At 42.8% G+C, this 26,074-nt stretch overlaps 2 protein-coding genes across 6 annotated transcripts in view; one reads left to right on the top strand and one right to left on the bottom strand.

The window, feature by feature from the left end:
* Nucleotides 1–7,272: 7,272 nt before the first annotated feature.
* NEMP2 (nuclear envelope integral membrane protein 2) lies at nucleotides 7,273–23,375 on the top strand. The gene is made up of 9 exons (XM_088167783.1): nucleotides 7,273–7,402; nucleotides 9,692–9,807; nucleotides 11,283–11,511; nucleotides 11,685–11,757; nucleotides 12,729–12,822; nucleotides 13,515–13,629; nucleotides 14,276–14,501; nucleotides 16,705–16,881; nucleotides 18,915–23,375. The coding sequence occupies exons 1-9, from the start codon at nucleotides 7,273–7,275 to the stop codon at nucleotides 19,138–19,140; spliced, it is 1,386 nt and encodes a 461-aa protein (XP_088023909.1). The 3' UTR covers nucleotides 19,141–23,375.
* The window catches only part of MFSD6 (major facilitator superfamily domain containing 6), a 27,912-nt gene continuing 24,216 nt past the window's right edge, over nucleotides 22,379–26,074 (bottom strand). For 2 of the 5 annotated variants that reach the window (XM_088167779.1, XM_014880911.2), the window contains exon 7: nucleotides 22,379–24,564. In XM_088167779.1, coding sequence (XP_088023905.1) covers nucleotides 24,382–24,564 — 183 coding nt within the window. In that variant the 3' untranslated portion in view covers nucleotides 22,379–24,381. Of the gene's footprint in view, nucleotides 24,565–24,780; nucleotides 24,833–26,074 lie in introns of all 5 variants that reach the window. The other 3 variants (XM_088167780.1, XM_088167781.1, XM_088167782.1) reach the window with 3 other exon arrangements.

The following is a 26,074-nucleotide window of genomic DNA, read 5'->3' as shown; positions in this document are numbered from 1 at the left end:
TGGAACTCCTTTGAAGCACGGAACGGTGTGTGCAAGCTCACCAGCTCTCTGGCATGTCTCCACACCGAGGAAGCTTGCTTGGAGCTGGGAAGGGACAAAGGTCCAAGTCAGCTGGCAAATAACACCTGCCTAGGGATGCTTTCCTTTGGACATACAGTTCTGGGAACAGACTTGAAGTTTAATGATACAGAAAAAAAGCTCTTGTTTCCAGACCACGTTGTTTTTGAAATGAACAGCTTAAAAAGGTATTTTTTAAGGAGTGGAAAAAAATCCAAGCCAGAAGCTCAGTCTCCAGTTAACTTTAACCTTTTACATAAATATGGACAGACAGACATATTTTATATCCTTTTGCTTTCATATCCATATTATAGGAACTGGAAAGGCCAGAGGAAGGCAGTGCAGTTAAAAAAGCTGGCAGTGCTTGGAAAAGGAGTTTTGACTTTCAACCTGGAGTCACTCTTGTGCCTGCACCTCTTGTGCATTTTCAGCATTATGTACATACATAATCCAGCATCCTAATCCTGAGCCAGGCTCCTCCAGGCACCTGTGACTCACAGGAGCCTGGTACTGATGCCACAATCTTTGGCAGATTTATAACAACACTGAACATGGCTCCACAGCCAGAGGAAATGCACGATACAGGAGCATACTCATGGTCTTGAGTAGGTGGTAGGAACCCCAGCCCAGCATCACTCCTCACTTTCAGAAGGTGGTCTCACTGACACTGGGGTAAACTGGACAGTAGATAAACCCTGCTCAGCAAACGTGTCCTTCCCCAGTCCCAAACGGCCAAGAGGAAGTTACAGCTCTCACTAACACCTTGTCCTGATGATGGCATGAACCAGGCTCTCCCACTCTTTCACACTCTGAAGATGTGTCCTGCAGTCAGGAAAAGCCAGATTTTCACACAGGCTCAACACCAGAGGAATCCCACTGACTCCAACAGAATCAGAGCAGGAGGACACAGAGAGAGAGAGAGGTGCAAAGCTGTAAAGCCCCTGGACAAGTCCTACTGCAAGGGGATTTGGCAAGTACCTTTGTTGCATTTGGCACCAGATCAGAAAACTAAACCCTGCTAGTACTTTGAAGAGAAAGCCTTTCCTCACCTTGCCACGCTATTTCTTTAAGTTATCCATTCTTATCCTGTCAGAATAAATGCCAGAGCTGGAAATACTCACTTTGTGATGAGGATGAATCAGGGAAAAGTGCTTGTTTTCTTCTTTAACTTTCTTGAAGATTCTCTGGCCACTGTCAGAGGCAGGAGCCCAGGCTTGTTCCACCTTTCCTCTGAGTCAGCACAGCAAGTCTTTACCTTCACTTGCTGGCTGGCACGAAAGGAGAAGAAAAGCATTTGTACTCTGCTGCAGTCACCATCACAAAAATCCTGTTGTTGTCAGCAAGAGCTAATACAGATGTCAGGAGAGGCTGAAATTACTCCATCAGGGAATATTTGTAAAGATCTATTTGGGGCACATCCTGCATTCCTTAAGTACCTGCAGGAATGGCTGTGACTAGCAGGGGCAAAATGGCTGTAAATTCCATCCTGGCTCTCCCTGCCTAGATGCCCATATATGCACCAAGTATCACTGGCTTATCAGTATTTTACAAAAAGATAGCCCTGTAAACAAATTACCTTGTTTTAGAGAAAGACATTGGAAAGCTGCCTGTGAGTAATGTACAATGTAAATCCATTAATCAGGCAAAGCCACTGGAATATCTCCACCTAATAATTCCATAGCACTTAGTTCTTCATCTCTCCCATGTTTGTATTTAAATAGAACAAATGTAGCAGTCGAAAAATTCTGAGCTGGTGAGGAAGAAAGAAGTCATTAAGCAGTCTGTTCAGAAGCACACAGAAAATGTATAATGACAGAGGACTGATTCTGAAAGCAGGAAAAGTAGGAATTTAAAAAGGCCAGGCATCCTGGGAAGGGTGAGGAAGCATGCCAAGTGCCAGGAGTTGCACACTGGTGGATTCCATGTAGGTGCAGATGTACAGAGGTGCATCCATAAGGAATAGCAAGCTGTGAAAAGAAACCACAACAACCCATCCCTGAGCAGACAGGCTCTAAGAGAGCAAGGAGATATTTTAGGTAGGTTGGAGGTGTCTGGTTATGGCCATGCCAATGGCCACCTGCCTGAGCTGGACCTGGCAGAGCCTGCAGGTAGTTGAGCACACTGGGGCTAAAATTTAATTTCAAGAAATATTGGAAAGAGAATAATTCTTTTCACATTTGTTTAACAGTACTAGCAATTCATTCATCCAAGAGTGCTTCATCAAATCCCAGGACAATTACTAAAGGCTACTGTATAAATGTGGAAACAAGAAACAACAGTCAGTATAAAGATAAATCTGAAGGCACAAGACAGATAGACATGCACTTATCCATAAATAAAACATTGCTCCTTACAAAACCATCCCACCTTCTTTGGTTTCTCATAGCAGACACAGGGGGTTGACTTCTTCTGTTAGTTCTCTTTCTTTCCCAGGCTCTCAGGGTTTGTTTTTAAATGAAATACAGAATGATGTTTTGAAGTTCATGACAGTGGGCAAGCCCTCTTTCTCCACAGGAGGGATGCAGCAATAAAACTGGTCCTGCCAGGTGCTGACCTGCCTGTCTGTATGGGGTGAGGGTTGTTCAGCTGCAGTGAAGCCCAGGTGTCTGAGACTCAGCCAGGATGTCAACATCAGTGGTAGGATCACCGGTGTACTTACCACAAACCACCTGGAATCAAAAGGAAACAATGGATTTAGGTAACTCCTAACCTAAGCCATGCATCAATCAGTGGCCTCAGAGCCAAAAGTGCTAATGTCTGAGTGGCATCTCCAGGCACCAGCCTAGTTTACCCCTCATGCTGCTTTCCAGAGGGGATGTCCTTCCCCACCACACTGGCACAGGCACTCACAGCAACACCCCCATCCCACATCCAGCAAAGCCTCCCATAGGAGAGCATATTCTGTTCTGGGGTTTTATGGGAAAGCAATGACCCACCATAAGTGTGTTTTCTCTTGGGACCTTTCCCCACAAATAAATCCATGTAAGGTATTAGTGCTGCACAGTCTCACAGCTGCTCCTGGGCTGCATCAATGCTCCTTTACAGAGGTAACAAGATCCCTTATGCTTGTAAGCAGGTGTTCAGAGGCTCTTGAAAAATGAAGCCTATAACCTATTAATCAGAGCAAATTTAACATAAAAAATAAGAGCTCGTGGTCAAAAAACCTCAACTGCTTCTCTATTGCAGATTCAAAGCAAAGAAGGAATCCAGTTAGATTTGTATCACTGCTTCCTTGCTCTAAAAATAGCTGCAACTGCCATTCTAAAAATAAAGCAGATAAATATTTAAGGCCCACTACTACTTAACTGGCTGTTGTACTTACATACTGCTTACTGTTGTGTAAATCAGGAGAAATATCAATGAGATCCATAAATTTACACCACAAAGCTTTGTTGAAGTCAGAGGGAAGGACTGTTTTTCCAGTGATTACAGACAAATCCTCCCATGAACATTTCACCATCAGCTTTCCTTCCTCCTAACCTACAGATCCCTTTGACAGCCACAGGAAAATGCATAGGGGAAAGTGCCAAGAAAGCTGCTACAGTCCTTTTGCCTAACCCATAAGATGGACAAATAATTTTTTAAAGGGTATTTCTGTCCTATTTAATTTTTAAGCTTAGTTTGAACAAGGACTGCTAAAGAGACCTGCTCCCTAGAGAAGTTTAGGAGAAAGCACTCTGCTGGAATTTTCTATCTAGCTTGGTATCTATACTTGTCAAATAAAACAGCGATTACCATAAAACTACTGTAAAAATAAGCTGCTGTACTTTTCTTTTGTAGATAATTTGTCTGCCCTCAAAATAACTCAGTATTTTGCCCATGAAATACTTTAGACTAATGCACTTCTGAAAAAAACAGTTGGAGATGAAGAAAATAGTCTCAAATAGCTCTTCTGTCTAATTTTAACTCGAAGACACCATTTTACATCAAATAAAAAGACAACATAATGTACCTGATAATGAATCGCATTATTTGTGGGGGCACATACACAACACAAATTATTTGTATTACTGGAATAAACATTCAACAGAATCCACCAAAACATGTGAAACTATTAAAGGAATCCATCCTGAATAAACCAAGGGGGGAAAAAACCCAACCAAACCAAAACCAACCCAAACTGTGCTTGAGCACACATAGGTATTGTGTTATTCTGATTACACGGGAAAACTAAAGACACAAAGGCTGCCTGTTTTGCTATTTTCCCTTGCTTTTCCAGGAATCCAAATATTAAGTACCTGGCTTACAAACCTCCAGCAGTTGATCCCACTTCCTTTGACGTTCACCTCCTACGAATGACACAATCCAACACCCACATACCAGCTCTAAGAAATCAAGAATGCTGTTGCTTCAACAAACCCCCATGCACTTGGGGCCAGCCAAAGAAAGATGAAACACCCTGGAACTCTGCAAACAAATTATACCCACTGCTGATGCAAGAAGGGGGAAGGGAGGGCAAAGGGGAAAAAAGAAAAATTAAATAAACCAGAGGAAGCATCCTTAGTCATCCAGAGCAATCTGCTGAGATTTTAACAGCACACCTGGAAATTGAAAGCCTCTATTAGTGCTAGCTGGAAAGTAAAGAGCAGACTGCAAGTGAGCAATGAGCATCACATCCTGGGATGGGAATGTGACTCGAGTACCCTCTCCTCAGCCTGGCCTTGCAGGTGCTGCAGGGGAGAGGAGCTGCCTCCAACAGCATAAGAGCCTAAGGCAGGCAGGGCCTGGGGGGCTCAGAGGAGCTTCCTCCCTCCTTCCCTCCCTCCTCACCAGTGCCTTACACAGCTGTTGCCTATTCCTGCTTCACAGGACAAGTAAATCATCAGCAGGGAGCACCTGGGGTCTTTGTGGGGAAACATGGAATCAGCAGCATGGAGAGGATTTGCTATCCCATCTAACAGTGCAGCCAGGTTTTACACAGCTAGATGAGGGCATTGTGGATGATGTTGAGTGTTTGCGGGGTCAGAGTGTACAGGCTGGCAGGACTCCAAAAGCTTGGAAGGAAAACATATGCTGTGGGCATAGCTCTGCACTGCTCCCCTTTCTCCTTCCCCATTACTAAAGTGGCAATTTGTCATGCATGGAGCCTGAGAGCTCTGCATGCTGCATCCCGGGAATGTCACCCACCGCTGGTACCAACTGCATTGCTGCCTGCCACAGCCAAGTCTTCCATTGAGTGCTCCCAGCCAAAAGCTGTTCTCACTCAATTTTCCACAGCTGAAAAGACCTGGGAAGGGCAGAGCTGACCTGCACCTATAAGTGACCTCCCCCTTGTCCCCCTGTTTTGAATTATATTTGTGAGCAAACAGGTAAAATACCACCTTAACGCTCAGAACCCCAGCTTTGGCCTAATCACCACCACCATTTAGGAAATTAGACAAACAAACAGGAAGCAAGGAAAATGCTGCAAAATTACTCAGAGCCACCCTGGAAGGAGGGCTGTTACCAAAACCACTGAGGCTCTTTTATTGAGGATTTCTTACTGCAGTAGAATGCTGCCTAATAGCTGCTATATCCTGCTTGAGCGAGTATATTCTCCTCGGAAATCAAGCAAAGGTTTCTAATAGTTTTTGACAGAGTGTGGTCCCCTAAAGCTACATTTTCTGTCTGATTCATGCTGACTAACTGTAACCCTACGACAGTTATTGAAAGTTAATTAGCAGTGAAGTGCTAAGAGCTCTAAAAATGAAAATACAAGCGAGAACTGAATGCAGAGTGTCTCCCTTCCCAGAAAAAATACTGTCAAGAAGGTTAACGTAACCCAAAAAATATTGCAAGTTGAAAATGTGAGAGGGATTCCTCTAATAACTTGGCTATGATGGTCTCTTGTTGTGTAGACACACAGCTGAGAGGTAACATATTCCTAAGGGTTTGTCAGGGACCCAGGGAACAAACCCCAGTGTTATTTTATTAAATTTGCTGGAGGAAGTGCCTGGAAAGTTACACAGAGACAACACCCAAATTACATAAAGACAAAGATATAAATCAATCGCTGCTTCCTTTGGGGGAAACTCAAGTTTGTCAGATGTTGCACACGCTATCAAATCCCAACTATTTTTGCCCTTATCCTTCACTTCCTCAGTATTTGCAAGGAAAAAATCCACAGTTAGATGCGAGCCCAGCCAGCACGGAGCGGGCGTAGGAGGTGAGGCGAGGAGAGCCACAGCCCTGCACCGCCCACGCCCTGCAGATGTAAGCGCCCAGACAAGGTGCGAGGCAGTGGGCAGCGCCCTTCAGGTGTTAAAAAAGCCAATCCTGGCACCCCCAGAAGTTGGATACAGCCCTAAACAATCCAAAACGAAAAGCAACCTTCACGCAGAGAAGGGGCATTGTTTTAAGAACAAGGAAGGGAACGCGTTGAAGCAAAGCAAGTAGGTTAGAAAAGCCAAATGTAGGGCTCGGTATAAAAATAGACAACAGTGATGCCAGAATGCCTTGGCAAAATTGTGTTTATTGATTTTCATAGAATAGGGGAAAAAAGCTCCAGCCCTTTCCACCCCTGACTGCTGACTGTGACTCACTAGTGATCTAAAATGACTGCAATGAGCAAGCGGGGACTGAGCTGAGCTGGACCTCGCTCATGTCTTCGCAGGGTTGACAGGGGAACGGTGTCCTGCTTCAGGCTGTCCCTGCGGCTGCCCAGGAAACACAGAGTAGCTGTGCATGTTCACCTCCATCACAACACCGAACAACCCTTGGTTCAGGCAGGTGCTCTGTGTGGACAGAAGGCCTGATTGATGTGTGGCTCAGTGTCTGGCTTCCTGGTGACCTGACTCGGCCTTTCCCCCGGGCTGGCAGCTGGGTGTGTGAGCGGGACATATCCACTGCCTGCCCTGAGCTTTGCAAGGATCACAAGCTGTCCACCTTTGGTTCGGAACTATTTAACACCTTTACCAGGCAGCCAACGCTCTCACTTTGAGGGGATCACAACCCAAGGACGCGCTTTGGGCTGGGCTGTTACGTTCGATGGTTTTCCTCCTCCTTCCCAAGCGCACTCTCCTAACCCCAGGGAAGGCGTAAGAGGAGCCGAGGGCGGGGTGTCCCGCTGTCCCTCAGCCCGCACGGCTGCTCCCGGCCGCTCCCGCACGGCGGCTGCCGCGGGTGGAGCCCCGGGCCGGTCGCGGCCCTGCGGGGGGAGCGGGCAGCGGGCCCGCACCGCCCCTGCCCCGCCCTTCGCCGCCCGCGAGGGCCGAGGCTGGAGCCGGCGGCGGCCGCATGGGTCCGGCGTGGCCGCCCCGCCGCCGGCAGCGCCCGCGGGCCCGCCCGGGGCCGGGGCTGCTCCTGCTGCTCGTCCGGCTGGCGCTGCCTGGGGCGGCCGCGGGCAGCGGGGAGGCGCCGCCAGCAGGTACTGCCCGTCCCCTCCCGGCCCCGGGCCAAGGCGGGTGCTCACAGGCCGGGGGTTGCTCAGCCCCATCCCTTCGGGAGCGGGGACACGCTCGGCTCCCGCTGTCCCCGGGCCCCGCGGCTCCCGCTGCCGCTAACATGGCGCTGCCCGGCTGACGGGCCGGGGCCGCCTCGCCCCGCCGGCGGTGCCGCGGAGCCGGGGCAGCCGCGGCCTGAGGAGCTTTGCCGTGTCCTCCCCGTTCTCCCGGCGCAGTTCGGTTCCCGCAGGACGGCCCCGCGCCGGGAAGCGGCCCGGGAGAGCCCGCACGGACAAAGGGACCGTGGCGCGCACAGAGCGGGCGCGTCCCTCCCGCTCCGGCGGCGGGGCCCGCAGCTGCCTCTGGGTGTGACTCCCTCTGGCTCTCTCAGGAGCTCGGGCCAGGGGAATCGGGTGCAGAACAGATCTTTTATTAACATATTTGAGGGCAGGCAAACCTCTAAAGGCTGTGCTCAGTTGTAGTAGCAATAAGGAACTCGAGGACCGGCTTCCTCCTTGCATTGACGTTCTCGAGTCTTGGGCATCCTCCGGATTCAGCAGATGCTGATGGCTCGTAATTTCAAATTTCTTTGCTTGCAGTCACAGAATTTGAGAATTACTCTACCTGTGTGTCCTCCCAGTAGCTCAACCCAGCACCACCTCAGAGTTACCTGTTCAGAAGCATCTCTCCTTTTCGAACATCATGGTTTCACTTTGTGGAGCTGATGCAACATTTCAAGCAGCTGATTTTTTCTCAAGAAAAATGCCTTAAAACTATGGGTAGTACGAAAATACTTGCTAGGCTTCTACGTGGATGACATTGCCTTTGACACGGATGGGTACTTTATCCATAGTGGCAGGAAATCCTAAGATGCCCTTCAGGGAAGGTGTGGACACTCTGGGCTCTGTTTTGGCCCTGCCATTTCCTGTTACTGGATTATCTTGGTTTTAGGCCTGGGTAGTGCCCAGCCTCATTCTCCTCCTTGCTGCGTCAGCCGGCAGCACTTCAGTGACAAATAATCCTTTTGCAGCATTGTGCGATGACTTCTGTGCAAGTGCCTGTCTAAGGGTACAGCCAGTGCTTGTCTGAGTGGTTATGCTCCCTCCCACTGGATTTGCCATGGATGAAAATTAATCTGATGGTTAATTTTTCCACAAGAAAAATGCCCGAATTTTAAGGTTAAACCAATTTAGTAGGATCATGTGTGGACACTAATTCTGTAATGCTATAATAAACCTAAGTAAGAACATCCACACAAGTATTTTTCATTGGCTTAACTAAATTTGTTAAAATATAATTTAACTTAATTTCAGCTTCCTTAGAGAGACACAGCAGGTTTTTACCTGCAAACAGCATCTCCTTGTCTGGATTGAGACTGCACATGCCCATTTTGTTGCTCTGAGTGCATGACAGTGTGTTAGCAGTTATTACTGAGCTTGGCTGAGACCTACATTTTCTATTCAGTAAGCCAGATGAGTCCCTCTGTTCGGATGTGTAATTATTTCCTCCATGCTTCTCTTTAATTATGTTCTTGAAACACTGTGGTAATGCACTGTAGGGTATATTTTACACATCTATATAGATCACAATGTATGTTATTCAAACTTTGCTCCATTAATCTTTTAGGTCCCTTCCTGCTCAAAAGTGCAGTCTTAATTCTGAAGATCATAGGGGCTCACTAACGTTTCAGGAGAGTTAGAACAATTCACATCTTTAATTCAATGATTTATGGTGAGCTGTCAGTGCAGTTCCCTTATTACATGCCATGGCTGGACTGGGACAGGAGAAAAAATGTTCTAAAAAGAAGAATTGTGTGATTTAACATCAGAAACATTTCTGAGGGAGAGGAGTATGACTTCTGTGATCAGCAGCTGTGTCATGTGCTAAATGACTGTGTTAATATGTAAGTCTGTTTACCTGCTCAGACTCCCACAGTTGCATTCACCACTGGTATAGGGAACTCTGGTGGAGTTACACCCACTTGTGCCAGCAGTGAATTTGGCCCAGAGGCCCTATTCCAGTGCCATCAAAACACTGATGTTGAAGCCAAGCTTTTCTGGATTACATTTTTTAAAATACCACCCTGGTTAATTTTTTTCCAAAGGTGTTGCAGTTTACTTTGGAGCCTAAATGATTTGATTGGGAGTCCAATTTGAATTTCCATCTAAATAATATTAAACATGTTTCTGTCAGCATTTACGACAATGAAATGGACTAAAATTAGACATTTGTTTTTGACACGTGCCTAAAATTTGATGTTTTGCTCCCCCCAGGTAAAAACTGCAGCTTATTGCAGGAAATGGATGTCATCCAGAAGCAAGATGAAAACTGTTACTGCTATGTGCAAAACAGAACCATTCACTTACAGTACCTGTGGTCGACTCTCCAGGTAGGGGGCTGTTCTGGGGACCAGTCAGTACATTTCATGTGAGCTTCCCCCAACAAACCACGTGGCCAGTTAGGAAGATCCGGGCAGCATCTCTGTAGAATCAATAGTTGGACTGGTGTGTAGTTGGGACCATGATAAAAATGCAGTCTTATGAGTCTCCAGTTGAGATGCAGTAAGGTTTGGTCTCTACTGTAAGGATATCAGCCAGGCTTAGAATATGATGGTGCCACAAAAACATTAATTTAGGATTGTGTATTATTTTCTAGCACACCTTTTCTGTTGATGGACCACTCTTTAACTCTGCAACAAATGCTTTTGCTTATCACCAACTGCCTTTATTCTTCTAAATTTGAGGACTACAGGCAGTTCTGTGGCTCTCTCACCACAGCACACCAAAGTGTAGGAACCAAAGGCTCGTTAGATTGTGACAAATGAACAAACAGCAGCAGCAGAGTTTGTTCTCCTGAGGAACAGAGAGTCATCTTACAAGACACACATTTATAGATTAGTTTGAAGCAAATAAAAATCTCTTCGAGAGTGGAAGCAGTAACTGCTGAAGGAATGAGCTAACCATCTCCATGGTTCCTTTTCTTTCCTGAGAAGTTGTTTCCAGACAAAGGAAGGAAACCATTTCGTCTCTGTTGGAGGACTTTTCTCTCAGATACAAGAAAGTGGAACATCTCTTTGTCTGTTCCTAGGACTGTTTTCCTCAGGAACATGTTACAGATGTTTTAATGAATGGTAGCAGGCTCCAGGTGGTAAAACCTACCATCAGTCACACAAACTTGACCTGGAGTCAATGTTTAAAAGCAGGAAGTTCAGATTTTTCCCACAACAAATTGCTTGCTGACACATTGTCTCCTCTCCCAGTACAAACCTAGTTTATTACTCATTGCATCACTTTTTTGCAGATGGGTCTTTGTTGTAGCAGGCCCTGATGAAGAGCTCACAATGTATCAGAGTCCTCAGGAAAATCACCCCAACAAACCCCAAAATACCCAACAGGAATGTGCTTCTATTTAAATTTCTGGTTGTGCTATCTTTCATTTTCCTCACCCCTCTTATGCCCCCAACATGAAAATTGCATTATAAAGAAAAGTGAGTCAAATTTGTTATGGTTCAGGAGGGGAAGGAGGAGAGGGATATGAACATTCACAAAGCAAACTGTGGTCAGTCAGATATTACTGGCTTTGTTAGAAATTTGTGTGTGGGCAAGTATCACAGTAAAACCAAACCCACTGTGCTTCTGGATGGAATGAGGTCCCTCTACTGAACTTTGCTGTCGATGAGTTCTCTGAATTACCCTGAAAGGTGATTAACTGTAAACAATTAATCTTTGCAGAATATAAATAACCAATACTAAACAGTTAAGATTGATTTCCATTACCACATACGTGGTTGATATATGATATAGTTCACAAAAACCCCCAGTGATTCTGATCTGCTTCTCTGTGTATTGTGTTCTCTGTTTCCAGATAAAAGTTAGCAGCAGAGAAAAGTTCCGGTTTGAGCCTATTTCAGAAAAAAACAACTGTCGGAATTCAGAAACTGTTTTTGAGTTTGCTGCATGTGCTGTTCAAATCCTCTGGAAGCCAGAGACATGTACAGAAACTTCTCTGAGCATAAAACAATATGGAGAGGATGTTTGTTTCAAAATACAACCCTTCAAAATGGAACCATACATTGTGAGGATGAAAAGAGAAAGTAAGTACCAAATCTTTGAGTTTAGATTACAGATGGCTTGGTATTGCCAGTGCTTCTGAATGTACCATCTCTTCTGTAAGAAGCATGGGACTTTTCTGTTGATATTTGATATAATCAGCATTTCAGATTGAATTAGTCTAAAGTCAATTTCTATTTCTTTCCCCCCTTTTTAGTGCTAGATGGAAAGCTCTTGTTTTTGTTTGTAGCTGGAATTTTTCTGTTCCATTTTGCAAACAGCCTGAGCAGGTGAGTACTACCTGCTTTTGACCTTCTTTCCCAAAGCCTGTGCATCTTTGGTCTGTTTGCTAAGCTAAAGAGGCAGTTCTTTGGGAAAGTGAAATAAGGAACTGAATATATACTTAAAACTTCCTCATACCATTTGTGTTTGGACACATTGTGACATACCTTGGAGTGCCTAACTCTGTTTATCAATCAGCTGTGTTGGGGTTTTTGTATCCAAGCTTCTTGCACAGGGGGACACCAAGATAATCAAACTTCAGTGGGCAAGTGTGTGGATCAGAAAAGTCCTTTTTCCCTTTTGTACACTACTGAGGATAGCTGAATGCTAAATAATGCTGATTATTAATGATGCCTTCCTTGGGGGGAAATATTTAGGATAAAGTCACTCTTCTGCTCCACCTTTGTGCCAGTCTTTCTTCTGCTGCACATTTTGCATAGCATGTAAGGGAGGACACTCAGTTGTTACAGCAAAATATGTGCCCACAACTTCAAAGAAAAGTGAGTCACAAAATAATTGTCAGGAGGCACCTCTAAAACAAGCAGAGCAGCAATAGGTTTTATAGCATTAACTCTGAATTAATTAAGATGGAATTTATAAATGCATATGCTTAGGAAAAAAACTTAGGAGTTTGTGGAGGGTTTTCTGCATTTTAAATTAAAATAAAACTTCTCAGTACAGAACCATATTGGTTATTTAATTTTCTTCTGTGTACTAGAGAACTAGGAGGTCAGTGCAATCAGAAGTAGTGTGAGCTTTAAAAGCTCAATCTCTTAACCTGTAACAACTCCAGTGACCTTAAGTATCTGTTGGGAATTTTTCCTTACACAGATTTAATACTGTTAACCATATAACTACAACTCTTAACTTACAGCTGATTTTAATTCTTACTGAAGATCACTGCTGTTTTTACAAATGTTGGCATCTTAACCAATTACAAATGATACTTCTCACCATATTCTCTCTTGTTCTCTTACAGGAGTGCCAAGTTCTTTTACCTTTCTGGAATAATACTGGGTGTTCTTGCTCTGCTAGTCTTTGTCCTGTTGACACTTAAAAGGTTTATTCCAAGGGTAAATCTACATTTATAAAACAAAATAATAGTAATCATAATATTACAAGAAGTGACAGTGCAGAGCCAGATTCTGGCCTTGTTCTGGTTTTGTGACCAGGTAATTGCACTGAAATGACTGCACAATTGCTTGAATCAAGTAAATATAGTTAGGTCAGAGTCAAGTTCTATTTAGCTTCCTCCTGAGTTTAAACTGAAGGGCGTTGGTGATGTACAAGAAGAGTTCATTCTGAAACATAAATTATTTTTATTGAACTGGAGCTAAGCTTACCTTTGAATCTGTGAATCAATCTAAATAAAAATATAGTGGCAACTGAGACAGATCCCATTCATCAAAGACAATTCATTGCAAGGCAGATGTGAATTTCTGCTTTACTTTTATAAAGCCTGTGCATTCCCATAATATTGCTGAGATATGTTAACTGGAAACACATTTCAGTAGGGTTATGCTGTGACATTGGGACATGATATACAAATACAGGGATGCAGTTTCTCTGCTTGGAATTGATACTGTTTTGTGGTAGCATGCAGGGGATTGTGCAGTGGAAATCTCAAACCCTATAGGTCCAAAGAATTTCACATCTGTTTTTGCCTGTCAGTTCCTTTGGAAACAGTGGTCCTGATTCTGACTTGAATTTTTAGATGAAGTTTTATTACTTTTTTCTTTTTTTTTTTTTTTTTTTTAATCTCTAGCACAGTACATTCTGGATTTTAATGAGTGGCTCCTGGATGATCTCTCTCTATTTAATTTACTGCTTCAAAGAGAATGTACAGTGGTTGTGGTCTGAACACAAAAACTACCTGTTGGGTAAGAAAATTACCAAGAATTGTGATGCAGATTTTGGTTTAATTTAGTGGTCAGATGAATACTTGCCCATAAAAAAAGAAAATCAAGTGACTCATTTATAGAGTTCTATTTTCTCCTAAGCCATAGATGTTGAAACGTTCTAAAGGTTCCTAATCCACTCAAATGAGTGTTCATTCACATTGTATCATTAAATAAAGAGTTTGAGGTAGAGGACTAGTTCTAAGAGTAGATCCTGCTTGCATTATTAGTTCATTGATTTGCTGTTACATACTTTCCCTGTAAGAGCAAAAGGGCAGCTGCTGTGGTTTGCACTTTGCTGGATGTGGGAAATGGATGCACACATTGGCAATGGGACGTGGCTGCAGGGGCTGACAAACCTATTGATCTGGCACCTGCCTCCACATGGTCATGGGAGGACAATTCATGTGCAGCGCACAGCATTGACTAAAAGCTGTTCAGAGATAACCTTGTGAACTCTTGGCACACTTTGGAAATAGAAAGCACATAAAACATCATGCAGTTGTCTGTAAGATGACACAAGAATCAGCAGGCTACACTTCACAGCAGCTGCAAGCTTTGTGAAGCAAAGTAAAGTTCATAGGGGTAGTTTGCATCTTTTTCTCCATGTCCTTTTCTGTTCCTACAGGGTATTTTCTGGCTGTTGGGATTACCAGCTTTGCCATTTGCTATCAGCATGGGCCGCTGACCACGGAGCTCAGCATAAACTTGCTCACATGGATGCTCCAATTAACAGCCTTTGTTCTGATCTACTTTGGTGTCACCATCCCTCAAGTTGCATATGCAGTCATAGCAGTCAGCCTCTGCTCCAAAGGCCTGTGTTACCCCCTGGGTGCTGCCTGTCACATTGCCAGGTCTGTGTGTGTTTGTGAATGTCCTAGTTCTGGGAGAGCCAGAAAATACTGGAAGCTGATAATGAAAAAAAAAAAAACCCTACACTTCAATAATGGTTTAGGAATTTCTAGTACTAGTTCATAATTTTGCCTGCCAAACGTAAAACTGCAGTAGGAAAGGTTTAAGGTCCATAAACAGAAATTATTTTCCACTTGGCAGTTTTAAGCATGAGTTTTGTTCTGTGGATAATGGAGAAATGTGACTGTGTTCTTAAGGACAAATGTAGCACCTTCTAGTCCACAGCATATGGCAACCAGAACATTTCTGTTTGATTGATTAGATTGCAGCAATACTGCCTTGGTTTGACGTGTAGTGAGAGAAGCTGCAGGGAACTCATATGGAATCTTAGGGATAAAACAGTGCACCATCACCAAGGATGCAGCTGTTCAAAAGTGGCAGTCCTTGGAGGTTGAATAGAGTTTGGAGACTAAAATCACATGTCCACAAAACAGTGTTCTCTATGATTTTAGTTTTCCAAGTTTGTTACCTCCCTGTGATTCACGGAAGCAATCTTTCAGAACCATGGAGATATTCCTCAGTACTCCTAGAGGCCCATTTACATTGTGGATTTGGAACTGCTTGCAATAGGTCTAAGTATTTTCAATAGCAATACAGGAACAACGTATTTGCTCATCCTTGAATTTGAAGCATGTTTTAGCACAAGTGCAACACTCAAATGAAGATTGTAAAAAGCCCTGCCAATTGACATCTGTTTTTTACCTTCAGTGATGGATGGCATCCAGCTTCAGAGTCTTGATACAGACTGTTCCATAGCTGTGGACTCTGCTGAACCGCAGAGAAGTAGGAAGAGGCAAAGGCTAAAACTGGCATAACTAAAATAATAACAGAAAATTAATTCGGCTTTGGTTTGTTTTTTTTTTTTTACATGCTGTTTAGTTTTGAAAAACATATTGCTTTGGTTTTGTCATTTCTTTTTACATGCTGAAGTGTAGCCTGAGTTGAAGCTTTTTTATTTTAGGTAGAATTTATCATTTGTTGTAGAACAATTTTTGCCTGCAGCTGAGGAGCAACAGCTGTCTCAAAAGCAACATGTGAGATGAGCACCTGTTGTAAGCAGGTTCAGAACACTCTGGAATCAGTATGATGTGGCCACAAGTTCACTTTACTTTCAAGTTTTACTCTGAAACACTGTTGTTCTTCATGTGGTTCTTTCTTTTTGGTTTTCACGAAGTGATGCTTCTATAAAGAAATACAGCTCTACAAATCTCTTAGGAGAATTATAATGGATTTCTAATTTTTGTTTCAAAATCCTTAAGCCACAGCACCAAACTGTGAGGCCATGATGCCAGATACACAGTTCAAAGCAGCAAATATATCAAAATAATTTTGAATCTTGCAGTATTTCTTGTTAAGAGCAGTGGATCTCAGTGAGCAAGCAAGACCCTTCACCATTTGACCTAAACAATGGTTACAGTTCTCTGCTTTAAAGGGATATAAGGAGGAAAGTTGAATGCTGCTGATGTTGGAGCAGGTGTTTTTATACAGAGCTGAAAGTTTTATGGGCATTCAGCCCTTGCTTATCTTAACTCATCACAACATTTAAATTGAAAGCAGTCGACAGAAGGAAACAGAACATGGCACACTTTCTAATTTCTATCTAATTATATTATACATCGCTATGCAGCAGCAAAAAAAACCATCAGATTGTAAACATTTTGGCCTCAGACTACTCAGTTTTGTAATTTAGAGTAAGATTTAAGAGAAGCATCTAGTAAACAACATGAACAACTCACAACAGGCTTAGAGCACTGCTTATCTTTGAAGTAAAATATGCAGACTGGGTTTTGATTCAGCCGTGTCTCTGCACAGACACATTTTGCATTTTGCACCTAAAAATGGCTGAGCAAGCAGCCATCTCTTTAATTCTGTGAGATTTTAGTCCATGCATACACAATAAGGATCTGATCTAAAGCTCATCTGAGGCTCATTAAATATCATGTGAAATTCTACAGCTTTGGTTAAGACCTAGGGTAGACAGGCTAGCAAACATTACTTACCTTGTCCTCAAATCTAAGAATGCAGCTTGTTCTCTTAAAAGGGTAGAGGTGATTAATGCATGTTAATAGCAGGTATAGAGAAAAAGGGCAGATAATTACATGCCAGAAGACTTTATAAATACTGATTATTTTAATTTCCTTCTAGAAAAATGAAGCATCACTTTAAATCAAAAAAATTGGTATTTAAATACCTTACTGAAGATGAGTATCGAGAACAAGGTGAAAGTGAAACTATCAGAGCTCTGGAGGAGCTGCGCTCATTCTGCAGGAGCCCTGACTTCCCATCATGGATAGCTGTATCCAAACTTCAGGCTCCACACAGGTAAGAAAACCTGCCTCCTCAAAAACAGGAAACACATTGCACAGACACTGGCACACAGCAGACCTAAATGCCACTTCAGGCACTGTTCCAGGCGTGTTTATCTTAAATATCCCACTCAGGACAACAACCACACCTCTCAAGAGTATTACTTGCTGGTGGCATTAAACTTCTGCTTTTTCCTCCCTGGCCACAAATTACTCTTTGGAGTTTGCAGACCTTCACAGCTAATTCATGGTCATAGAACTTAAAGGCTTCCTACAGTGCCTCTGTAAGCTCTTGCAGTGACCCTGGTGGCTCTCTAATAGGTGAAATTGCCCTCCTTCAGGTTTTAGAGCAGTGCCCTTTTCTGTGGTGTAAAACTGGGGCAGGGTGAAGATACATACTCCTATATTACCTATATTAAGCCCTCCAACTGCAAACCTGCACAGTCAGGGAATCCTGTTATTGAAGTATCACTATCTAAGACTTAAGAATACAAGGAAAGAAATCAATACCTGTTACTAGCAAGCAGAACAGGTAGATGAGCTGTGCCATGTATAGCTTAAGAGATAAACCCAAGACAAATATAGGTCAGGAAGAGTCAAGCAAGCAAAGCCAGAAAACCCTGCAGAATATAAAATTAATCGTAACAGTGTATTCCCATCAAATCAAAAACTTGAAGATATCAGAAGCAGAGTTTCGTATATTAGCCAGCCACAAAGACTTAGTCCTTGTCACAGAACTAAGTGTCATGATTTTAAAAGAACCCCAGTCAGCTCTTGAAATTTAATCAATAACAAGTTAAACCCAGTTTCAGAACCTTCATCTTCCTTGGTGTGGCATGCAGACAGCCTCTCTTCCAGGTTTTATAGATTTACTGTTAAACAGTCTTACTTTCTAAGCTGCTTGTCTTCTTTAGCATGATGGAGAGATAAAAAAGTGAAAGCTTACTGTTGTATCGTAGAACTAAATACCACCAAATGTACAAAACAACTGAGACACACGTATTTTCTAGCTGTCAGTTCATTAATAGAGTTGTTATAAACTATTCACTGGTTGAGAACAGAGAAATAAAATGGAAAAGCAACAGCAGTAAGATTTGGAGAACCCCTCCCAGTTCCCATTAAGCATCAGACTGTGGTTCATCCCAAGGCAAACCTGTTCCTCATTTAGACTAACAGAGCTTCCAAGAACAGCGAGGTGACGACATTCATCTCACAGAAATGTTAAGTCTGAAATGTAAATTATTGATCAGTTTACCAGAACTCCAGAATGTAGCTGCATTTCCTTTTTCATACATTTCTCTGATGCTGTCGACACTTACCCAGGTGTCAGAACTGCCGTCTGTTCCCATACTCTTGCCAGAAACCTCCAGCTCCTTTCTCCTCAATGGAGTTGCCCACTGAAAGTAAGATTTGTGGTGGATTGCAGTATAGGGACGGTGACGGTGCTAAGTTCATGCTTTCTTCTGGCTTTCTTACTTGGAGCAGCTGCAGAATTCCCAGTCTGCAGCTCCCGCTTTACCAGAGGCAGGAATTCTTTGGGAAGGCTTGAGCTCAGCTTGCCCACAGTGCACATGCAGCACCAGCAACAAGGTGACTACACACAACGTAGGAGTGCAGAATTGCCATTTTTTCCTTTCATTAGCAATGTCAACACACTTGAATTCTAACAGCCTTTGTCTCAAATATGCCATAGCTTTAATTTGTTTTTAGAGGCTAAAGTACCAACTACCCCACTGTACAAATGCTTACTCTGGATTACCCTGCAAGTACCGACAAGACATGAATACAAAGATCTTTTTGCTTACTCACGAGACCTTGCAGATGGTTTCCAGAAGAGCAAAATTTACTTCTACAGAAAATACTGAAAAGATGAGTTGGGAAAAACCAATCTTTGCGGTTGTTGCCATCCATTATTGGAACTTCCCCTTCATCTGCACTGCCTCTGGGGATGTCCTTACAACACTCCTGCTTAAATAGCAATACTCCTAGAATTTACAGTATTTCTTCTAATTTCTCAGCTAATCACTTCTCCCTTTCAAAATCTGGCAGGTTTGCATCTTTTGTTCTAGGATCCCCTCATGTCTCACCTGCAGAAACAAAGGCGCATGATGAGCAGTATGGCATTGGGAGCTCCTTCCTGGAAGAGCAACTGTTTGAGACAAGGGCACAGTCTGAGCAAAATGAGCCAGCCAATTCTGTCCATGAAGAAGATGAGGAGAATGCAAATGAAATGCATACACAAGTTCCATTTCCATATGCTACTGAGCTGCTCTGAGCTTTGAGAAATAGCAACAAAAAAAAAAGAGACAGAAAACACACTTGTCCTAGAAAGGGAGGATACAGAATGAGAACTCACACTTGGCCTTTTCTTGTGGTTGCTATTGGACAAAGAAGGATTTTTGAAAAAACTGTTTCCTGTATCACCGATGTTACCTGATTAGAGCAACAGAAGAAAACCACAGGGGCTGTTCACGTGAAGAGGAATCTCATGCTATGGGTATTTTCACTGGGGAAACAAACACTGTGTATTTCCAAGGCAAGTACTGGAGACAGCCTGTCCACCAGGATGCCTTCTTTTACCAAGGACACTACCTCTAGTAAACAGAGACTCTGTTTTGGCCCTTTCCATCATCAAGTCCTCTGTGCTGAGCACTAGAGGGAGGAAAAGCCATTTTTAATACTCTCCTTTTACTAAATACCCTCTGTGTCAACACTTGTGATATGCTGTTAAGAGTGTTCATAAATTGTGTTCATTATTTTTGAGACTTCTCATAGAGAGTTAATGCAGCTGAATGAGGTCTAATTCCTCTTCTGGCTGGGCTTGTCTGTTACCTTCGTCCTGCCTCTGCCTTTTGTTTTAAGCTCTCTTTGCCCCTGCTGTAGTTATACTGCATTTTGTTCTAAGTCTTTGTTTATTTATGTACTTTCTTCCCTTTTGTAGGGGTCTACTGCTAAACCTTTCTCTAGCTCTCTGCTTCTCCACCTTTGACAATGCAGAGGAGAGGTTTAGGAGAGGTTTTCCATCTCCAAACACTTTTTGCTACTGCCTTCAGTTTCAGTGTCAGCTTACCTCAGGCAGGTGCTGCTTTCTATTCCAGGCCTCTCAAGAGCCCCAAAAAGGCCACAAAGGCTGAGGCTGTTTCAGCTGCTTGGAGAAACTGCTATTAGCAAGGCCAGAGTGCTGCTGTGAGCCTGGAAATGGGAATGCAGATAGCCCACACAGAGCTCCACTGGCCTCAGAGTACTCAGTAGTTTGATCACTGAGTAAGAAGCAGAAAATCATTCCTAGCAAAACAATGAGGGAAGATACCCGGCTTTTACCTTCCCTTTCTCAGCCATCTGTGGGACTTCTGACAGGAGATGTGGGGAGGAAAAATAGACCAGGGAGAGAAATTTAGGTAGTCACATGTCTTTCAGCTTATGTATTACACAGTCCTAGGCTAGGGAGCAGAGTGTGTACCTCAGTTCATCCACTTGCAGATGTCATTTCTTTCTTTAGACTATTCTTCCCTATATTCTTCTGTTCTCACTTTGCTGTTTTCCTGTACTGTCGAACAAACTGCAGGAAACAAAAGACCATTAATTCTGTCACTGTCTGATCTTACAAACCCACCAGGAACTGTCAGTGGTGGGGAGCAGCTGGTGCTCAAGTAGGGCGTGTCAGACTGGGATCCATTGGCTTTAAAAGGGGTGTCTGTTCTTTGTAACATGGCTGGTGGTGCAGCATGACTTCAGCAGTGCAGGTGCTGTCCTGGGTTCTCCCTGTTCATTGCTGCAGCAGGGACAAAACCCATTACCCCCAACGGTGCTAAGAAGTGTGGCCTACCATAGCCCAAGAGCTCCTCTGTGTAACAAAGGACTCAGAGTTGGTGCTTTAAAGCCTTACTAACGTGGTCTTTCCCCCTTTATATTGCTTCAGCTTTGCATCAGTTTAAAAGGAATACTTCCATTTTACAGTAAAGAGACACTTAACACCCTTTAGTGCCATAACTTTTTAAGTACCTATGCAGAACCTAAAGCATATTTAGCAGAGAAAAGCCACGTCAAGGAGGTGATTCAAAATGCACTCACTGTTAAGAACATTCAAAAACAGAGCAAGAGTTCTGTTTAGGAAGGCCAATAGCAGCAAGACTCACCCCTAAGAGAGGCTGCTGCTACCAAATCCACAGGTAAATTGCCACGCACGCCCTGGAAGGCGGGTTTGGCTTGGGGGGCTCTGGCACTAGCAACAAGCAGTTGTGAAAACAGAGGAAAGCCTCATTATCTTGGATGGATTGGGAGAAGGGTGGAAACTCCCCCTGAACAATTATCATAGACCAAATCAGATTTATTTAATCTTTGTGTCACCATCATGAAAATAGAGTACTTAGAATCATTTTAAGATTAGGCAAAGGGTTACTCAAAGAAATTTCTTAATGTTTTTTGTGTGTTTTAAAGTACACAGGTTTTTTTCAGTGTACTTCATAGTTAGCCAAGAACTCCCATCCAAGCAGTCTGAAGCCAAGGAAGAGAGTCAGATTAGTCTAAGCTTAAACACACAGTTTTTCTGGATGTCCTCTCTTTAGTGAGGTAGTGATGATTGCCCTTCCATAATATGGGGGTATGTAAGTACCTGTATGTACTATGTAAGTACATAATATGTATTTACATACAATAGCCCAGATTATACATTAAGTTAGTATTTTGCCTAAGCAATATGTTAAATGGAAAAGCCCCTGCCCCCCAGTTTAGGTAATTACATGTTTTAGAAGAATACCAGGTACCATACCTACTTGAATAAGGAAAAAAGTTAAAAAGCAATAAAAATTAAACAATCAACTCATGCTGTGTGTAGTCGTGAGAGCCATCATTTGTTAGGGATGTGTAAATACTATCCAAAGTAGAATGCATGTAAAACAGAATGGCAGTAGAAACATGATGGCTACCTTATTGCATTGCTAGTAGTGACCTTAAAAATCCTCCCAAGCCTGTTCCAACACTGGAAGGGTTTCATAAACAAAACCCACCAAAACCAGCTGCTGTCACTGGAGCCCTGTTCACTTGCACAGTGCTCCTGTGATATGTGGAGATGACACAGCCTTACTGAAACACCATTGTTAAGTACTGTCCACTGTTCAGCCAGAAAATCTAGGAATCTAGGCACTAATCCATTGCCCTAACTCTTACAAAAGCCTTTCTTCCTTAACAAAGGATGTTACGTTTTTCTCTCTTCTCTGTGTTCACAGTGATGCCCTGCACTCTTCCATATCGATCAGTCTACAGCACATACTGGTTTGTGTCCCTTACATTCCCTGCACCCCATAGAAGGGAATTGGTGCCTACACAGTCAGATTTTATTATCAAACACTTTTTTAACACAGTGCAGGAATAGTTCCCAGGCTCTTGGTTCAGCATCCTCCAGTGACTTTAGTAAAAGGTCATTATCACTGAATTATTTTCACTTCAGGTGGTTATGTTCACTGCTGACACTAATATGAGCAAATAAAATAAAAGTTCATGTTGATACTATTAAATATGTTACGGATATTTTATATTTCTTACCACAGTTTTTACAGTTTCACAAATATCAAAATCCAGGTGTACATGTCCATTTTGCAACATAGAATGACTATACAATTCCAAAAAGAGCAGGCATTTCAAATACACAATTCTGAAGTGTAAACACAGTGTACAAGCTCTTCACTTCACAATCCAGGTGCTATGCAGTAGCAGCTGAGGTAACACCATACAGCATGAACTCAACAAATGGTTGGTTAGCCTCAAGATGATTTTTAGCATCCTTCTGTCCTGTCACCTGTTCAGTCTTTAGTTCTCCCCCAAGTTATACAAACATACAATAAATACATTTCTGATTTTAAAGGACACTTAGACAAGTCATGAGGATTTATGTGAGTACAGTACATTTAAGTTCAAGTGCAAAAAAAGTAACTAGTGGCTAGTCATTGATGTTTCTTGTTATTGTCTATGGTGTTGGTCCCAGGCACTGCCAGAATGTGGGTTGTTCTAAAAGCACAGCTAAAGCACAGCTACGGGACACCCCTTCAGTCAAGCTAACAGATGTCAAAGTGGGCAACCCTGTGCACCCCCTTCCTGCTCAGCTGCTGCCACCTTCCTCTCCCTGACTGGGCTCCTGTTGGCCCTGCCTCTGGCTCAGTGCAGTCCCACAGTGGCACCTTCCCCACAGAAGGCCTCACACCTCACACCCATCTCACTTCCAGGAGGGCAGCTGAGCAATTCTCCCTCAGTCCCACGGGAGCAGAGTGCCCAGGATCTCCCAGGAACAAGCTGTTCATCTAAGAAAATGGGGCAAAACACTATCCTGACTAAACCCCCTCGACTCTTCCCTGAGCCTGAGGATTTCCCTCCAGCAGCAATTTTCACTGTGCACCAGCACAAGCTGGCTGCAGACAGTATTAAGAAGCATAACAAAACATAATCCAAAGTCCTCCAGTGTCTTGACATTGGGCAAAGTAACTTGCTAACATACTGCAATTGAGTTACATTTGCTTCCTCCTGAGAATCTCTCACTCTACTTGATTTCTGCATCCACTACTTTGCCCCTATAATCCTAAACATTTTTAGGTGATTCCTCCCTACCCTCCCACCTTCCCTAGGCACTTAAAGCTTACTGTTTTATTAATAAATAACTACACTGCATTAAATAAACCCTTTTATAGATGATGAAACAAAAAACCCAAAAAGACCATTGATCAATCTCAGGCTGTGCAATCTTGATCAAAGATTCTTGCCTCAATACAACATCAAACCTAAAATTACCCAAATACACACAACCTTATGCCCAAGTGCAGGGCTGCAAGCAGAGGTTAACTTCTTCAGAAGCCTTCCTCCAGCTTTTGTGTTGCACTAAAACGTCAGTTCTAAACCTTTGCTTTGCAAAACTAAACTTTTATCTCAAACAACAGAACATTAGCTTCAAAAACATATTCTTTGAATATGCATGTGGTTTACTAAATCTGTTACCATAATATTAAGATACACTTCCTTAAGCTACACTCTTGCTGAGAAATCTTTCCAGAGACAGTTTCATGACATTGCTGGAATTATTAGATCTGATATTTTCTAACAGACTATTCAGGGAAACTCACTGTCTCTCTTTAAAAGTCTTTTAATTTTGATTTGGGAATAAATTTAAAGAAAAAAATTATCCAATCAAGTCAGACACACTGTGCCTCAACAAAACGAGGAGTGAACTCCCTTTCTTCCACAGATGGCAAAGAAATCTCATAGCACTTGACTCAGCTTTAGCAAAGCAGCCGAGAATTCTTCCTACCGTTGTATCTGGCCACATCACTTCCCTCAAGAATCCAAACTTCTGGCTTCCCTGCTCATGTTGCTCTGTGTAGTCATATGAATACTCTTTATATAGTTAAAAGCTTGCACTGCATCACATAATGATTGTTAAGATGAAGGAAGTCCTACTTTTGAGCTCCTACTCCAGCGTTTCCCAGGTGAGAAGCAGAATTCCATGCACTGGATTTGGTAAGATGAGCACATCTCAGGGCCCTGCAGCAGCAGGCTGAGCATCATGATCCGACACAACACGGTTGCCATCTGCTTGGGAATCTGATGGTGCTGTAGGTGTTGGTGCCGAACAATTTCTGGACTGCTCAGAATCTGTCGGATTTTGGGGTTGTCTTGCTGAGCTGACTGATGAAGCACTGCAATTCTCACTGGTTTTCTAAAAAAAGGGGAAAGGATTGCATGCCAAAAGTCAATGTAAATACTCAGGACACTGTCCCCACTGGCACACCCCCAGATGCATTCAAGCACTGCTGGGAAGTCACAAAGCACTTACATTGAATGCCCACAACATAACAAGTCAAATTTAAAGCAGCAAAGCAAAAATAGTACATTTAAATCTGATGACATTAATAGCAAGCAGAGAGCAACTTACCTTCCATCTCTTTTCCTAACTGCACTTTCCCAAGAAGCATGCAAAAAACAAACTTGTGTTTCAAGGGGAAAAAAAACAATTAACTGGACTTCAAAGTGTTTAGACGAGATAATTCTTTTGCCTAAGCAAGTCTATACCTTTTTTTTTCTTCACACTTCTTAAATACAGCTTTTCTCAGTTGATCCCACCCTCCCCAAGATACTGCTCAGACTTTCTGACTGGCAGAATTTTTGCTGTATTGATGTACAAATCCATCCAGTTTTCTCAAATAAGCCTTATTAAGGAACATAAGAGCACATTTAAACACCAGTTACATTCCCAGAGCTGAAACAGCAAACCTCCAAACTAACACATTTCATTAGAAGGTGATGCACTGCCTATGATTATTTCTTTTGCACCAAAGCATAGAAAATAAGGCTAGTATGTCCCTTTGTTTGAAGGACTATAAGCAAGCAGAAGCAAAAGTGATCCAAAGTCTTAATGAAATAAGAAGGAATCATTTTTGTCATTAATTCTCTGTACACTGACCCTCCTTCCAAATGATCTATTTTCATTTTAAAAAAGCTATTTAACAAATGAAATAAGAGAGCTTGGCAGCCTTTTCCTAGTTTCAGTATTTTAATATTATCAGCCTAAAAGAAATGACCGAGCACAAAACCTGAGATATTTTGGAGCAAGTTTCTCCTCTTGGAGCACTGGGATGAGAAATTTTGGAGAATATACATGATGAGGAAAATGATACCATTTTCTTGGTGCATTGAATTTTGGCACATTAACAAGAAGTACTTTTATATCAGCACTGTATTTTTACAGGAAGAAAAGCGCAGTGAAGAGATCATGTGCCACAGAGAACAGGCACAAAAGCCCTTCTGGTCCCTTCACAGTGCTCAGGGAAGCAGCTGGGTTGTGTCCAGCAGTGTTGGACAAGTCACACTCAGACACCACACACCTGCAAAACATTATTTTCTTGCTATGTTCATTGCCTGAGTTCTGTGTAACTTCTTTGCTGTGATTTAACAGAGGGCATCTCACACTAACCAAGACCCTGAGGACATTTGCAATGGGAAACCGAGCAGTTCAGACACATGACTTTGATGTCAGAAACATTGTGTTATCTTCAACTCACATTCTTTGACCCCGAACAGGTCAAAATAAAACAAAAGCCCCAGAAAACCTAAAGCATGCCTGTAACACATTTCCAAGAATAAAGTCAAGTAAGAAAGGCAGGAGGTCACTGACCAGGTGAAATTCCTACTCACAGCTCTGCTGATTCACACTCTCATCCCAAATTACC

The sequence above is a fragment of the Sturnus vulgaris genome, chromosome 7 (genome assembly GCF_052056855.1).
Source record: "Sturnus vulgaris isolate bStuVul1 chromosome 7, bStuVul1.hap1, whole genome shotgun sequence".
Lineage (NCBI taxonomy): Eukaryota > Metazoa > Chordata > Aves > Passeriformes > Sturnidae > Sturnus > Sturnus vulgaris.
This window is presented reverse-complemented; position numbering and strand designations above follow the sequence as displayed.